At 59.5% G+C, this 15601-nt stretch overlaps 1 protein-coding gene across 1 annotated transcript; it reads right to left on the bottom strand.

Annotated features, from left to right (window-relative positions):
- Positions 1–11429: 11429 nt before the first annotated feature.
- On the bottom strand, positions 11430–12479 carry POLD4 (DNA polymerase delta 4, accessory subunit). The gene is made up of 4 exons (XM_040970674.1): positions 12235–12479; positions 11999–12088; positions 11797–11908; positions 11430–11632 (listed from the first exon to the last, which is right to left on the bottom strand). Exons 1-4 carry the CDS (start codon positions 12329–12331, stop codon positions 11608–11610), a joined length of 324 nt encoding a protein of 107 aa, XP_040826608.1. The 5' UTR covers positions 12332–12479; the 3' UTR covers positions 11430–11607.
- Positions 12480–15601: the final 3122 nt, after the last annotated feature.

Consider the following 15601-nt stretch of genomic DNA (forward strand, 5'->3'; position numbering starts at 1 on the left):
TATATATTTTTTATTTGAAAGGCAGATGTATAGAGAGGAGAGACAACAATCTTTCTTCTGCTGGTTCACTCCCCAGACAGCCACGACAGCTGGAGCTGAGCCAGTCCGAAGCCAGGAGCTTCTGGGTCTCCCACAGGGGTGCAGGTCCCAAGGCTCTGGGCGTCCTCGACTGCTTTCCCAGGCCACAGGCAGGGAGCTGGATGGGAAGTGGAGCAGCTGGGACACGAACCAGCACCTATATGGGATGCTGACTCAAGGAGGTGGGGGATTAGTCACTTAAGCTATCATGTCGGCTCTTGTGTGCATTTTAAATTCTGTTTAATTCCCTTCCGATACTTTGCACGGTTTTTATAACTTGAAGCAGGGCAGCTCCGGGAAGTCACGGTTGAACCACACCCACCCCAGGCTTCCCGGTGCAGAGTCCTGGAGTGGGGACGGACTGGTTCCCGGTCAGTTAGCTCCTGAGCTGAGCCCCCGGAGAGGGTCGGAAGCCCCCCAAGCTTCCCGGGTCCCTCTTGGCAGAGGAGCCGGTAGCCGAACCTGACACCTGCGGCAGCTGCTCCACCCTCCGCCTCATGCCATCTCCGGACCGTCCTCCGTCCTCCTTCAGGGCAGCCTCGCTGAGTTCGCGCTGGGCCGCCACCTCCTACCTGGCCGCCCCAGCTACCTTGAGCCAGGACAACCCCTACTTAGGCCCAACAGGGCCCGGGTGGTGGCAGCGGCGCCAACGGCGAGGCTCGGGCGCCATCTTGCGTCCGTCCGCTCCTTCGGAATGCGGGCGACGACGCGGAAACTACACTTCCCAGGGTGCCTCGCGCTTCCGAGCCTGCGCAGCAGCCTTGCCTGGTTTCCATGGGACCCTGGTTCTGAGAGGCTGCTGAGGTGCGCGCAGTGGGACTGGGGTCGCAGGCGGCTGAGGGGGACAGGGCGGCCGGAGGGCTTGCTGCGGCGACGGGGAGGCCGGCAGGAGCTCCGGGAGCGAGTGGACGCGGGTGAGGGGGCGTCGCAGGGGATGGATTCGGGGCTCCCGCGGCAGGACACCCCCAGCCCCTGGCCGCAGGGACCCCTGACCATTGAGTCGCTTCAGGCCGAGGTCAGTGTCCCTCGCTGCAGCCGCGGGCAAAGGGGAGAGGGTGAATTGGGTGGCTGGGATCCAGGGCGGAGAAACTTGGATTTGTGACTTTCAAAAGCAATTGTTTCTGTGTGTGTGTGTGTGTATCTCTGTGTGTATGTTTGTATATATATGTAAGATTCATTTGTTTTTATTGTAACGTCAAATATACAGATATATACCTGAAGCCAGGAGCTCTTCCGGGTCTCCCACGCAGGTGCAGGGTCCCAAGGCTTTGGGCCGTCCTCGACTGCTTTCCCTGGCCACAGGCAGGGAGCTGCCGGGGCTGCCAGGATTAGAACCGGTGCCCTTTAGCCTCTCTGGGATCTTTCTCTATATTTTTAATATGAAAGGAAATTTACAGAAAAAAGTTTCTTTCTTCTTTTCTTTCTCCTTCTTTCTTTTCCTTCCTTTTTCCCTCCCTCCCTCCCTCCCTCCCTCGTTCCTTATTTGAAGGGCAGACTTACAGAGAGACAAGGAGAGATGCATGTGTCCACTGGTTCGCTCTCTAAATGGTCACCGTGGACTGGACCAGGCTGCAAGCAGGCGCCCGGAGCTCCGTGTGGGTCCCCCAGGTGGTGCAGGGGCCCAGCACTGGGGCTGTCTGCTGCTTTCCCCGGCTGCACACGCGGGGAGCCAGATGGGAGGCAGGATGGCTGGGACTGGACCTGCCGCTGTTACACTGGAAGCTGTTATCCCAACAGCCCACCACAAGACCCACCCTAATGTAAATTTTTAGTCCAGCGTGTGCTTGTTATATTGTACATGTTTCCTAATCCCAGCTATCGTTTCTGATCATTTAAAAAAATTCCTTAGCCCTGTTCCTAATTTTTAGATCACTTCCTTTATTTTTGGTCAAATGCGGCTTCTTAGGCAGCCTTGTGTTACACGCCCAATCTGACGAGGAAACCTGTGGCTTCTCTGCAAGGGTGGGTCGTCGGGGGAGGACCACCCTCCCCAGGAACAGGATACCCTGGACTGGGGCTTCTCCCCTAGGGTGGGCCGTCTGGGACCTTCCAGGGGAGTGTTGGGGACCCTCTCCAAGGTAGGGCTGTCTGGGGGTGGGTGGAGGACCCTCCCTTAGGGCAGTAAACCCTGAACTGGGAGTGGCACATTGTGTCCTCCATGCTGGCCACCTTCTTGAAGGCCACCTTCCGGCCGACCCCTGGAGCCCTGCCCCGCTCGGGTCCTGCTTCGAGAGGCCCATCGGCACCTGGGCCGCAGCTGTCTGATAGAGGCAGGGGCTGGGGACGGGACGGCTCCTGGTCAGTCAGTCCCATGGAGCTTGTCAGAGGCCTGGCCACCTGCCAGAGCGTCCTGCACCTGCCTGCTGGCTGGGGAGGGGAGCCGGGGCAACTGACCGCCTGCCTTCTCTGCCCCTGGGTTTCTCCTGAGGGCCGTGAGTGCTCCGCTGCCCAGAGAGGGCTGGGAGCTTGAGCTGCTCTGTCCTCGCCCTCACCATCGGTCCCACGCAGAGCCCTGTAAGTCTCCAGTCTGTGTCCGCAGCCGCCTTCTGCGTCTGTGCCTTTGCCTCCTCAGGTGCCTCACAGAAGTGGGGGCGTCACTGTCCTGTGCGTGTCTTAGCTCACTCAGCGCAGGTGGCATTTTCATCCATGTTTCGTCATTTCACTCCTTGTCCGGGCTGAGTAGTACCCCCTCAGGTGCCATCCATGTGGGCGTGCGTCTGGCGTCTCCCACTGCTGGGAACATTGGTGGACAGCTTTGAGTCCCTGCTTTCCGTCTTTTCTTTTTTTAAAAAATATACCTTTTAAAATTTTAACTTTTTTTTTTAACATATTCAATATAGTTTGTAAGTACTTTTTAAAATTTTTTTTTTCAGATTTATTTATTTTCATTGCAAAGTCAGATATACAGAGAGGAGGAGAGACAGAGAGGAAAATCCGTCTGATGATTCACTCCCCAAGTGACCACAACGGCTGGTGCTGCGTCAGTCCGAAGCCAGGAGCCAGGAATTTCTTCCAGGTCTCCCACGCAGGTGCAGGGTCCCAAGGCTTTGAGCCATCCTTGACTGCTTTCCCAGGCCACAAGCAGGGAGCTGGATTGGAAGTGGGGCTGCTGGGATTAGAACCGGCGCGCATATGGGATCCCGGCACATTTAAAGATGAGGACCTCAGCGGCTAGGCCACCACACCGGGCACTTAATTTTATTTTTGATGGTGTTTACATTGTTGGTTAGGGTGGGAAGGGTCAAGGATTAGGGAAAGTGGATGAGACCATTGTTTCCACACCTTCTTTTTCCTTTTCTTTTGTCTGGGAGAAGAGGGGAGGTGAGGGGAGAAGCCACACCCAGCCTCTCAGGCGCCCCAGTACCCAGGGATGGGAACGGCCACCCAGTGTCATCCCAGGTCCCCGATGCTGAGCACGCTCTGAGGATTCTGCTCAGGTGGATTTGATAGTTCTGACATGCTGTCAGTCTTGCAGATCTGAGGTCCGTTGACTGGCATAGTCCACCCTCGAGGCTCCATTCATCCAGAAATCCCTGTCAGACCTCGCGGGGGTAGTTGACCAGCTCGTTCTGCCCTCCTTTGTCTGCTGTGGTACCAGCTGTCCTCCTCCAGTGGACTGCCGACTCCTCCATGTGCACCTGGCCATGCCGTCCACTGCTCCGTCTAAGCCACTGAGGAGGCCCGGTCCTGACACGTGCTCTCCGCTGTCGGGACTTAGTCCTGCCGCTCTCCCCATGGTTGGAGTTCTGAGTCCAGTGGTTTAGTTGGGGGGACCCTCAAGGATCCCAGACCTGATTATTGTGTGTGCCTTCCACCACGGGGTCCGGCTCGTTCTGTCACCCACATCAGCCCACCCACTCACTGACAATAGCAGTTGCTAGGTTGAATCTCTCCAGCCCCGTCTCCTGCGGAGCCCAGTGGGTGCCTCGGCCCAGCGCAGCCCAGTCCACCACACACTCGGCTCTCATGTGTACCGGCAGGAGCTGCAGCTCAGAGTGAACCCCAACAGCCTCCACTGGGCCGGTCAGGGAACCCCAGCAACCTCCAGCGCCGCCCCACAGCCCTGCTCCCCGTGCCTGCCAGCACTGCGGTGCTGCGGCTACGGTTCCAGACAATTCTCTCCCTCCCTCCCCTCCTTCCTTTTTGTTTTAGTTTTTAGATAACACCTTTTACATTAACAATACAGTAAAAAGGCTTAGTGCTTTACCAAAAAAGAAGTTTAAGGAGTAAAAAAGCAAGACAAAAAAAGATACTAGTTTAGTGGGAGTATAGCTAATGGCTACAAACTATAATTGAATGAAAAAATGACCACCTCACCCATATAGCAGGTACATTGGTATCTACCTTCTGTACCTAGAGTGGAATTGCTATATCATATAATATTGTTAAATTATGATTTTAAGGATTTGTTTGAACGGCAGAGTGACAGAGATCATGCCTGTTCAGTCTGCTGATGCTGCGACAGCCAGGGCAGGGCCAAGCCGGGAGCTGGGAGCGCCAGCCGGGTCGCGCCTGTGCCGTGAGGATCCGCGGCCTTGGACGTCAGCCGCTGCCTGCCAGGTACGTTAGCAGGGAGCAGCTGAGGCTCGAGCCCGCAGTCTCCTGCGAGATGGGGGTCTCTGTGCCGCAGAGCCTGTCCCAATATGGCAATTGTGTGTTTGATGTTCCAGGGAACTGCTAAACTGTTCTCCATGGTGACCAGGAAATAATGATGCAACATTGCTATCTAGACGACAGACCATAATTGCAATTCTCTAAATATCCCTACATTTTCCATTACAGCTTTTCAAAAAAATGTGGTGCGGGGTCCAATCAGGGATAACAGATTGCACTTGGTTGTCACGTCTCTTGATTCTTCCTTATCCTCGAGTTGTCTTGCTGCCTCTCTGCGTGACGCCGACCTTTCTGCAGAGTCTGAATTCGCTGTCGTGCAGAACGGCCCTCACTTGGGGTTTGTTGGCATGTTTCCTTGTAATTAGAGTCGGGTTAGGCCTTCCTGCAGGGATACTAGCTGACACCAGAGTCACCGGACCGTGTCTTCCTGGGTGGCATCTGTAGCGTGTGCTGGTACTTCTCTCTACTGCTACTGTATTAGTTACAGCTGGCTCACGTGCCAGCTGTCCCTTGTCCCTTGGGAGTCTCAGGACGTCAGGGCTGACGCGGACTCCTCACGCTCTCTCCCCAGGCCTGCGAGCCCCTGGCATCATAGAAGGCATCCCCCAGATGAGTGTGTGACCCTCCTCCTGTGTCATTCATTGAATCCTTCCCTCAAGTTCCTCTTCACTGAAGAGAAAGTTTTCTGGTCTTCTTTTGTGAGTCACACTTTGTGTTTCATCTATTTTTTATTCAGCGTGTTATAAATCATTGAAATGATGATTCTCTGCTGTGAAGTTGATTCATTTTTACTTGAACTTGCAATGGAGGATGGGGAGTGGGGAAGACAGATGGAGGGAAGGAGCGAGCCAGATCTCCCCTCTGCTGGTTCCCTGCCGAGTACCCACCGGGTGCCCACCGCAGCCAGGGCGGGTTCAAGCTGAAGCCAGGGCCGGGAGCTCCACCCGCATCTCACAGGTGGACGGTGGGGCCCATGCCCTGACAGCGCTCCTGTGATGGGGCACAGCCGTGGATGTTCACCTGCTTTGTGGGCTAAGTGACAGCGGACAGCACGGAGCCCTGCACACTGCCCTTGCTGGCTCCTCCGGCAGGTGCGGCTGCAAACGCCCCTCCTGCCTTCTGCGCCAGTCGGGTCAGCTGACAGCACAGACGCCCCGGGCCCTCCTGCCTCCTGTTGTACTGGGTCAGGTTAGCAACTACAGGAAGGCTCTGGGCTCTGGTAGCTCCCTTCCTGCACGTGCTGACTGCGTGGCGAGAGCGTGATTGAGAATGTGGTCGGAGACGTCCCGCTGTGTGACGCAGGGGCTCCTGGGACGCAGCGGGAGCTGCTGTCAGCAAGCCTGGGCAATAGACACCTAACATGCTACACGTGGGTCCAGTGTGGTCTCTCTCACACCCCGGGACACCCCGGCACTGACCGAGGCTAGGGCAGCAGAGGCACTCGCACGTCGGCTGCCCCAGGCGCAGCTCGCCGCTGCACCGCGTCACGGCCCCGCCGCTTCCACTGGCGCTCCTGCAAGGGCTCCCGCATGCGGGCCCAGCTGCTTTGCTCCGCCTGCCGAGAATCTGCCACTTTCCATCGCCGCATGTTTCCTATATTTCTTTCTTTTCTTTCAAGATTTATTTGTTTTTATTGGAAAGGCAGATTTACAGAGAAAAGGAAATATAGAAGGTCTTCCATCCACTGGTTCAGTCCCGAAGTGACCGCTGATGTTGAGCCAATCCAGAGCGAGGAACTAGGAGCTTCTTCCGGGTCTCCCACATGTGTGCAGGCACCAAAGCTTTGGGCCATCCTCAACTGCTTTCCCAGGCCACAGCAGGGAGCTGGATGGGAAGCAGGGCAGCGGACACCCATGTGGGATCCTGGCAGGTGTAAGGCAAGGACTTTAGCTGCTAGGCTACTGTGCTGGGCCCCATATTGCTGATTTTTTGAAATTCATTTTTAATATTGTTTACGTACGTATTTGAGAGGGCTGCATGTCTCTGTAGGCCTCTGAGGAGGGTGGAGTGGGTCAGGAATGGAGCAAGATGAGTAGGGGACATGTTTAACAGCAAAATGGGGCCTGGTGCAATAGCCTAGCAGCTAAAGTCCTCACCTTGTATGCATCAGGATCCCATATGGGTGCCGGTTCTTGTCCTGGCTGTTCTACTTCTCTCCCAGCTCCCTGCCTGTGGCCTGGGAAAGCAGTCGAGGACGGCCCAAAGCCTTGGGACCCTGCACCCACATGGGAGGCATGGAAGAAGCTCCTGGCTTTGGATGGACTCAGCTCAGCTCGGGCCATTGAGATTGCTTGGGGAGTGAATTGTCAGATGGAAGATGTTCCTCTCTGTTTCGCCTCCTCTCTGTATATCCGACTTTGTAATAAAAAAAAGTAAATAAATCTTAAAAAAATTCTCCTATTAATTCTTTTATTTGTAGGTAATCCATGGACTGTGTTCAAAATTTACTTGAATTCTTCTATGCTTTTTCCCCTGTGGTTATATTATCAACCTTTCTGAAAAGACTTATTTATTTGTTTGAAAGTCAGCATGATAGGGCATCGGTCTTCTGCTCACTGGCTCACGCCTCACCTGGCTGTGACGGCTGGGGCTGGTGCAGGCCAAAGCCGGGGCCTGGCACTCCATCGCGGTCTGCCCCATGGGACCCGAGCACTTGGGCCAACGCCCGCCCCTCCCAGGGTGCACATCTAGCAGCCAGACAGCTGGGGGAGGGGCTGGGCCTCAAAAACACAAGAGGCGCCTTGACGCGCTGTGCCCAGCATGCTGGATGATGCTTTATGTTTGCCCAAGTACATCTTCAGGCAGATTACTGGAAGGGAGCCTGTGGGTCAGAGTCAGTGCTGTGTCTTGGTGAGGACCAGGCCAGGCTCTCTGCAGAGGCCGTGCTGTGCCGCGCCTCGCCTGTTCGCCCCAAGCCCTGGCAGCGCCGTCTCAGTCTCCTGGCTTTTACCAGTTTTGATTAGAGTGAAGTGGAGCGTCTTTTCCTGTGTGGAGGTGTAGGCTGAAGCTGCTTAAGATTGAAACGCAAGCCAAACATTGCCACACACTCCTTCCATTAGCAGGTCCCGGTGGCATGACGCGGGCTCGCACTCCTGCGAAGCTTTTTGTTACCCGGCAGGTGCCTGACAGCCTGTGCCAGGAGAGGCGGCTTCCAGGGGACTGGAGCCTGGATGGCGGAGCACAGCCTGCAAGGACCAAGTGTCCCTCACTAGCTGGCATAGTGGCCCTCGCCCGAGTAGAACTGTCTCCATTTAAAAAAAAAAGGTTTCTCAATTTATTTATTTATCTGAAAGGCAGAATACAGAGGGAGCCAGACGCGGCCCATCTGCTGGCTCACTCCCCAGATGCCGGCAGCAGCTGCAGCTGGGCCAGTGTGAGTCCGCGAGCCCAGCACTCCATCCAGCTCCCTCCTGTGGGTGGCAGGGCCCAAGTGCTTGGGTCATCGTGCCATACCTGCTTGTCTCTCTGCTGCCACAGGAAGCTCTGCTGGCCATTGTGTTGACCATGGCTGGCACACAGCAGCTGTGCCCTGTTCAGGGTCAACCCGCAGGGATGGCTTAGAATCCTTGTGATGCCCCCGCCCAGGGCATAATGCCAAGCACCTGTCCTGTGAGCTGGCTCTGTTGTACCTTTCCTTCGGAAGCACCCTCTTTCCCTTCGTGTCTTCCTGATCGGTTAGCACATGGAGCTTCAGGCCACTGGGGAGGGTGTCTAAGAGTGGGGATACAGCTATCAGGAACAGTGGGGCCAGCAGCGCCTGACAGCTGGAGTGCCCAGAGCAGCCGACGGGGCAGAGGGGACGGCAGGCCTGGCACTGGGGCAGAGGCTGAGACAGGCAGGACTGGGACAGAGGTGGGATGGGCAGGCCTGGCACCAGGACAGAAATGGGATGGACCGACCTGGGACGGGGCAGAGGTGAGACAGGCAGGCCTTTGACCGGGGCTAGCCCCCTCAACAGACCTTCTTTCTGGAGCACCTCCTACCCCTGTTTGCCCGGGTGCGAGGGCAGCTGTGTGAGGCACCCCCTCCGCTGACCCTCTGCTGGACTTGCACTATAAGCTAATCCTCTGTCTGAAAACTCCACCATCTCATATGGGCCCTGGTTCATGTCCTGGCAGTCCCACTTCCCACCCAGCTCCCTGCTTGCGGCCTGGGAAAGCAGTCGAGGATAGCCCAAGGCCTTGGGACCCTGCACCCGTGTGGGAGACCTGGAAGAAGCTCCTGGCTTCGGATTGGCTCAACTCCAGCCGTTGCGGCCACTTGGGGAGTGAGGCAGCTGACAGGGGTGACAGACATCTGCTTCTCAAATACCCCTGTCCCTGGCACATCCCCTCCCACACGCTCTGTCCCAAGGGAGGCTCCTGCCTCCGTTCACTTGCTCAGGACCCCCACCCATGACTCCCATGGCATCGCGGCCCCTCCGGAAGGCTGCATCTGCCCTAGGACCCCTCCTCTGCTGCCTTGGCACAAGCTCCCCACAACCCTGGGGCACCATGCATGCGGTTCTGTGGCCCGACCCCAGCTGCCCTGCCCGTGTCAAGGTGTAGCGGGAGCCCTGAGCATGGCCGACCCCACAGGCTGCCCTGCCCTTCCCTGTCCTCCTCCTGCCCACCTTCCCCTCTCCTGCTTTCCATGCATCCTTCCTGTCACTCCTTCGTCCCCTTTGCTCCAGGCCCCCCTCTCCTGACCCCCAAGTACGGAGGCCATGGGGCCGGCGTGTGCACTCGTGGCTTGCTGTGCCACTTCCTCTCAAATGTAGATCTTATAGTCTCCGAGATGTTCATACTCTCCACTGGTCAGACACCTCCAGCCCACCCTGCCCACAGCTGCCCCCTCCACTCCCGCCCCACGCCATGTGCCCACCATCCTGCGCTCTCTGCCAGGGCAGCTCTGCCCCATCACATTTGCTGGGACTCTGCGGCCCTCCATGCTCCCACAGCCAGCTGCTAAGACAGTCCCGTCAGCTGGCCACTTTGTACCAGCTGTGCCCCCTGCCTGGGTCCACGTCACCATTGGTGCTCATGAGGGAGACCCCGGCAGCCCCCATCACTCTGCCTGTGTTCTCCCAGCTCCGCACCTGCTCTCTGCCAGCAGCCGAAATTTCACATCACTTACTGGCTTGAAACCCTCCAGTTCCTTCTCCTCAGAATAAGATCCAAACTCTATCCTATTCCTTGGACCCCTGCATGGGGCTTTTTCTTTCCTAAGATGGATTTTATTGATTTGCAATATAGAGCTAGAGAGATAAAAGGCTCCTCCAATCGCTGATTCACTCCTCAAATGGGCACAACAGCTGGGGCTGACCCAGGCCAAAACCAGGGCCCAGCAGCTTCTTCTGGGTCTCTTACATGGGTGCAGGGGCCCAGGGACCTGTGCCATGTTCACTGCTTTCCCAGGTTAGCAGGACAGTGGGTGGGAACTGGTGCCCATAGGGGATCACCAGTGCTGAGAGGCAGCTTAGCATGCTCTGCCACGTGCTGGCTCATGGAGCTTTGGTGTGCCTTCCGTCTAGAACACTCCTGTATATGCCACCCTTGTGCCCTGACTGCCTTACGGTTCCTGTGTGGCACTGCCATGGGGCTCTCTAGGAAGGTACGCCTGGCATTCTCTGACCCCCGTGGGCCTCACTTAGTCTTCCTCTTGCTATCTGCTAACCAGCACCTGCAGTGACTGGTTCATAAACATCCAAGGGGACCTTGGGCGCCAGGCATAGGGCTGGCTTGGGGCCCGCTCAGCCGTGTTCCTGCTGGGAGCCTTCGGAGGCAGGGCCAGTGCTCAGGAAGACGGGAGCTACAGAGCCCGTCTAGGGACGGGGCACTGCAGCCCTGGGGTGGGGCTGTCAGAGGAGTGACTCCCTGCATTCTCCAAGTCCCACTGGGACCCAGCGTGGCATACACGGACCCAGTGTTTCACACCAGGCCCAGTGTGTCACTCCCGGAATCAGCATATCCACACAAACCCAGTGTGTCACCACACCCAGACCTAGGTCGCAGCCTGACTCAGTGTTGCACTCCCTGACCCCGTGTGTTGTATCCTGTCACAGTGTGCCACACACTGACCCAGGGTCTCCCGTGCCTTCTCCCTCATCCCCAGCCAGTTCCCCCTAACCCCTAACCTCCCTCATCCCGTGCCAGTTCCTCCTCATCCCCAGCCCCACGTGGCCATGTCCGAGCAGATCCTGCAGGTTGAGACCTTCCAGCCTTGCCCTGGCTCCGGGTCGCTGCCGGTGTGGGAAGTACAGGTGCTTGGTGGGAACATGTACGTCTGTCTGGACTGGATGGGCCTATGGCAACGTGGAGCCAGCCCACAGCAGATGAGCTGAGGCAAGCTTTGGGGGCTGGGCCCAGAGAACCACTAGAGTGGTTCTTGTGCGCCCCCAGCTCGGGGAGGACCCTCAGCCCCGGGAGGACCACAGCTTGGGCTCCAGGTTCCTTCCCAGTCTAAGGCCGAGGCCTCCTTGCAGGAAAGGCAGAGCCTGGTGCTGGTGGTTTCCTCACGCGCTGGGGCTGCCTGCCACAGCAGGGCCACGTTCAAGGAGTGCAGTTGTTTTTTTATTGGTCAGCAGGAGTGCAGCCCCTCGCCCCAAGACCTCAGCCAGTCCTGCCCCTGGGTCCCCTGCTCAGCCTCAGGCCATCTGCCTGTGTCTCACCCGGCCTGAATGACCACTGCACCAGTCAGGAAGGGACAGCCAGAGCCCTGGCCAGGTCCTTGGCCCCACAAATCACACTTTGTGCAGAAGGAGTTCAGCTTGCACTGTGCGGGCCTGAGGGGCCAGTCAGAGTGGGTGGAGGCTGAGGCACTGAGCCAGACAGCCCCGGGCCGGCTGCAGAGTCCCCCTCTGCAGTGGAGCTCAACAGGGGCCCTGGCTCCTGGTGCCAGGCTCTCAGCTGGCTGGCGGCAGGACTCGGTGATGCCTCAGAGCGGGTACAGATGCCAGAGGCTGTGGAAAATGGGGACACGCCAGAGTTGCCGAAGGCCCTCAATGGGCCCTTGCCAACCCTACTGCTGCCCACACCCTGCTCTGGGCCCTGGGTCCTCCTGCCCCCACCCCCATCTCGGTTAGCCCTCCCCGCTGGGCCCAGAACCCTGCGGTCCGTCTCTGACCTGTACTGGAAGCGGGGATCTCCGGGGTGAGCCTTCAGCAGCCGGCGCACCTCGGGCGGGGGCTGCAAGCCCATCTGCTCAGCTCGGTGCCAACGCTGCAGGCGGGTGATCCCTGCGGGGCAGGCGGAGGAGTCCCCCAACCCTGAGACTGTGCGTGGAGCCTCGCGGTCCTCCCGCCAGCGGGAGGTAGGGTGGCGCTCACCTGTGCAGGGCCCGTACTGCCAGGCCAGGTCAAACTGCCGCAGCAGCTCCAGCGCGGCGTCCTCCTCCCCGGCCGGCTGCGGCTCCTCCCCTGCAACGAGCGACACTGCTCCTCAGGCGGCAGCCAGCCTGCGGCGGCCGGAAGGACAGGGCCTGCCACCCTTCCCCTGCCATCTGCCCCCGCCCCACGTCCAGTCCTGCGAGTCCGTCCTCCGGCCTCCCCCGCGCCTCAGAGACCTAGCTCGTGTGCCAGCTCCCCCTTGCCATGCCCGGCAGGCCCCTCCCTCCGTTTCACAGCAGGGTAGGAGTCGGTGATGCGCCCCTTCCGGCTCATGGCGGCCACCCAGGCGGGTGGAGAAGGTGACAGCAGGGAAGGAGAGCCGGGCCAGCGGGCGCGCGGGACAGCTGCTAGGAGAGAGACGGGCCAGCGGCGGGCAGACGGGCGACCCAGACGAGCGGAGAGGAAGTCGCCCGGTTCCAGATGACGCCTGCCCCCTCCCCCACAAACACGACAGGGCCCGGACGGCGGCCAATGGCCGGCCACCGCGGCGGGGCGGGCCCGGGCCGGGCCAATGGGGGGCGGCTGGCGCAGCTGCGCCGGGAAGGGGGTGTCGGGGCGCCCCGGCTTCACCACCTCCCCCTGCCCCCCACCGGTCTGCCCGACTCCCCGGGGACCCGCCGAACGTTATCCTGGGCCTCTCACTTCCCGTTTTCCCTTCCTAGGCAAATGTTCTTTTCTGCCTCATTAATCCCCGTGTCGGGTTTGTAACTCCCCAGAGCCCAACTGGAACCGGCCTCTGTGGGCCCTGGGCCCCCCGGCGTCGAGGGGGCAGGTCTGGACAGGGCCGAGGGGAGCTGGGGCTAAGCCGGCCCCAGGAGACCCTGCGGGGGACTTGCGCTCCGCAGGTTCTTTTCTCACAGTCTGTGCCCAGCCGCTGCCCACACTGTCCACAGAGGCAGGCCTTGGCCTGTGCGCTCTCCAGGGCACCGGAAGCCTGGCCCTGCTCGCCCTGCCGATAGGGGCGCACACGGCCCGGGCACCCCATCTCTGTCCTCTGGCTTGCAGCAGCGTGCTGTAAACGGTGCACCCTCACACTGGGGCCGGTGCGGGGTGGGGCCAGTACTGCCCTAGGCCTTTTCCCACGTCCTAAAGCAATGAAAGCACATTTGGGGGCCTTCAAGCAGGACGTCTAGGAAATACCCACTGGCCGCCGATGGGGGCATGGAGGAGATGCCCTCGTGCGGTGGAGACTGACCCCTTGGCAGCAGCAGGCGGGTGGTGGGGGTGGTCAGACTGCACCCAGAGGCCTCCTGCGGGAGGTGTCTCCCCGTTCTCCACCCGTGTGTGACCTTTGTCCCCTGGGCTCCTGTCACGGCTGACTCACCCTAGCCTGCCTCCCCCTCACCAATTTCCTGGCAGCAGGCGCGAGTGCTGGCCAGTGGGAGGCTGGGAACCGGCACAGGCCCGGCCCGGCCCTAATCACCCTCAGAGCGCCCATCCGGTCCTCGCTTCCAGGCCCACAAGGGGGACGCTGCCAGCGGCCTCTGCAGGCCTCGCTGCCCTGGGCCCCGGGCCCCGGCTCTGCATGGGAACTCCAAAGGAGGCCGCATGGCAGGCTAGGGTGCACCTCGTGGGAGGAGGGGGAGCAGGCCACATCTCCTGGGGCCTCCTCCCTGCGTCCTCACCATCACCTCCCTTTGAGGCTGAGCAGGGAGGTGCTGGGGCAAGCCAGAGGGCTGGAGGGCCAGCCCTGCCTTTCTGCTGGCACTGGGCTTGGCTCAAGTGTCTCAGGCTGAGAGTAGGGCCCTGCTGAGCGGAGGAGCGGGTGGTGGAATCAGGGACCCTTCCGGTGCAGGGGAGGCCTCAGGTGTGGGACTGTGGGGCCTAGAGCACCCCTGTGGGGAAGTGGCGCCTGGGGCCCTGTGGAGGAACCTTAGCAAGGGGCTCTGGGCTGTTGTGAGAGGCTGGCATGTGTCATCCACCTCCACACGCCCTGAGGGATCGGGAAGTCCTGGGTGGGGCAGACCCCTCCTCATTCCTGGGCCCTCCCACCCCTGAAAGATGATAGCCGTGGGCTCGCCGCCGCCCAGGGAGCGTGAAATGGGGTGTGCCGCTGGGAGGCCACAGCAGCTTCTCCTGTGCCCAAGCCCTGTCCTTCCTTCCCTGCTCTGTGGACTCCGTGTGAGCGGCTCCTGCTGGCTGCCCCCAGCCCTGCCTGGCTCAGGCCCTGCCAGCCTCATCCACCTGGGCAAGAAGGGAAGGGGTCGCCCTTGGGCTCTGGCACCTCTCAGCTGCAGGAGCAAGATCAGAGCGGTCAAGCTAAGGTCAAGCACGGCCCAGGGCTGAACCACAAGGGAAGCAATGCCCTGGCATTTTGGACCAAACTTGTCCCACTGGCATCCTTCTCTCGTCCCACGTCTGACTCCTTAAAGGGCTCTGGCAGGTGGACTGGGCCTTGGCCTGCCCTCCTTAGCCCAGTCTGCCTCCTGTGACCGTCGGGCCTCAAACTCCTGGACTATGTAGATGGCCTCATGTCCTCTGCCCTCCACTGCTCTTACGGAGCCTTCTGAGCTCAGGTTCCAGGGCAGTCTAGAGGGCTGTAATGGGGGCTGAACTCTCTGAGGTTGCCCGAGACCCAGGCATGTTCCTTGCGCTGGCCCTGATGCCAAGGTGCTGAGTTTGTGTTTTGGGGGAGTGGACATGGGCGCTTGCAGGGTGGCCTGTAAACCTGGGAGCATTCAAGGCCCTTGCTTCCAGGCTGGGAGCTAAGTTCCTGAAGCCCCATAGGCAAATTGGACTGGGAAGCTAGCTCTTTGCTGAGAGCCGAGGCCCAAGGCTGCCTGTTGTAGGGTGGAAGGGGCTTAGGCCCATCCTCGCTCACATGGGGCTCAGCACTATGCTGGGGTCCCAAGAACCCCTCCCATTATCACCGCCCCCCCAGCTCACAGTGGGGCTTGGGGTCAGACAGTGGGAGGGCTGCTGCTGCCCCGGGCTTGCTTGTGGTTCATGTCCAGCCCGCCTCCCCGCTCCAGGCCCTGGGCCTGGCTACTCATTCTGAACCAGGATGGGGTCAGTTCAGGACCCCACTCCCAATCCTCTCCCTCCTCTTGGGCCAGGTTCTTGGCTTAACTGGCTAAGGCTTAACTGGGGGGAGGAAGAGGCTCCCCTAATCCTGTTTCTCTCCTGCCAGGCATCCCCCCCATCACCCCTCTTTCACCTTGGTCATTGGAGCCCTTGCAGAAGTTTCAGGGAGATTTGAAAGGGCACCCTATAGCCATTGCTCACCTTGGCCACCAGGTGTCAGACTTTGTCCAGCTGGGAAGAAGGCCCTGATTAACCCTCCCCCACCAACCTGGCCCAGGAGATGGGGCAAGTTGGCGAGTGCCCTAGAGGTGACCTTGGACCAAGAGCCTGGGGGACCCCAAAGGGTGACACTGGGGCAAGGACTATAAGTTGGGCTCAAAGCTTTCTCAGTTACTTCTTCAGACCCCCACTCCACCCTCCACCAAGAGCTTTGTCCCCTGCTGGGAAATGTGGGTACCCAGCTGAGTCAGGGGATTCAAGAATTGAAGGGACAAAGGCAGGGACAGTTGTGGCTCTGGA

Source organism: Ochotona curzoniae, unplaced genomic scaffold (genome assembly GCF_017591425.1).
Source record: "Ochotona curzoniae isolate NIBS_2020 unplaced genomic scaffold, NIBS_Ocur_1.0 scaffold_4937, whole genome shotgun sequence".
NCBI classification, from domain to species: Eukaryota; Metazoa; Chordata; class Mammalia; order Lagomorpha; family Ochotonidae; genus Ochotona; species Ochotona curzoniae.

What these genes read in the sequence shown, in the direction of transcription:
- POLD4 (XM_040970674.1), bottom strand. Translation starts at nt 12,331, where the DNA reads ATGAGCCGGAAGGGGCGCATCACCGACTCCTACCCTGCTGTGAAACGG. An exon ending in GGAGCTGGCACACGAGCTAG is followed by an intron (nt 12,089 to 12,234) that starts GTCTCTGAGGCG and finishes CGCTCGTTGCAG; the next exon opens with GGGAGGAGCCGCAGCCGGCC. An exon ending in GCAGTACGGGCCCTGCACAG is followed by an intron (nt 11,909 to 11,998) that starts GTGAGCGCCACC and finishes CCTGCCCCGCAG; the next exon opens with GGATCACCCGCCTGCAGCGT.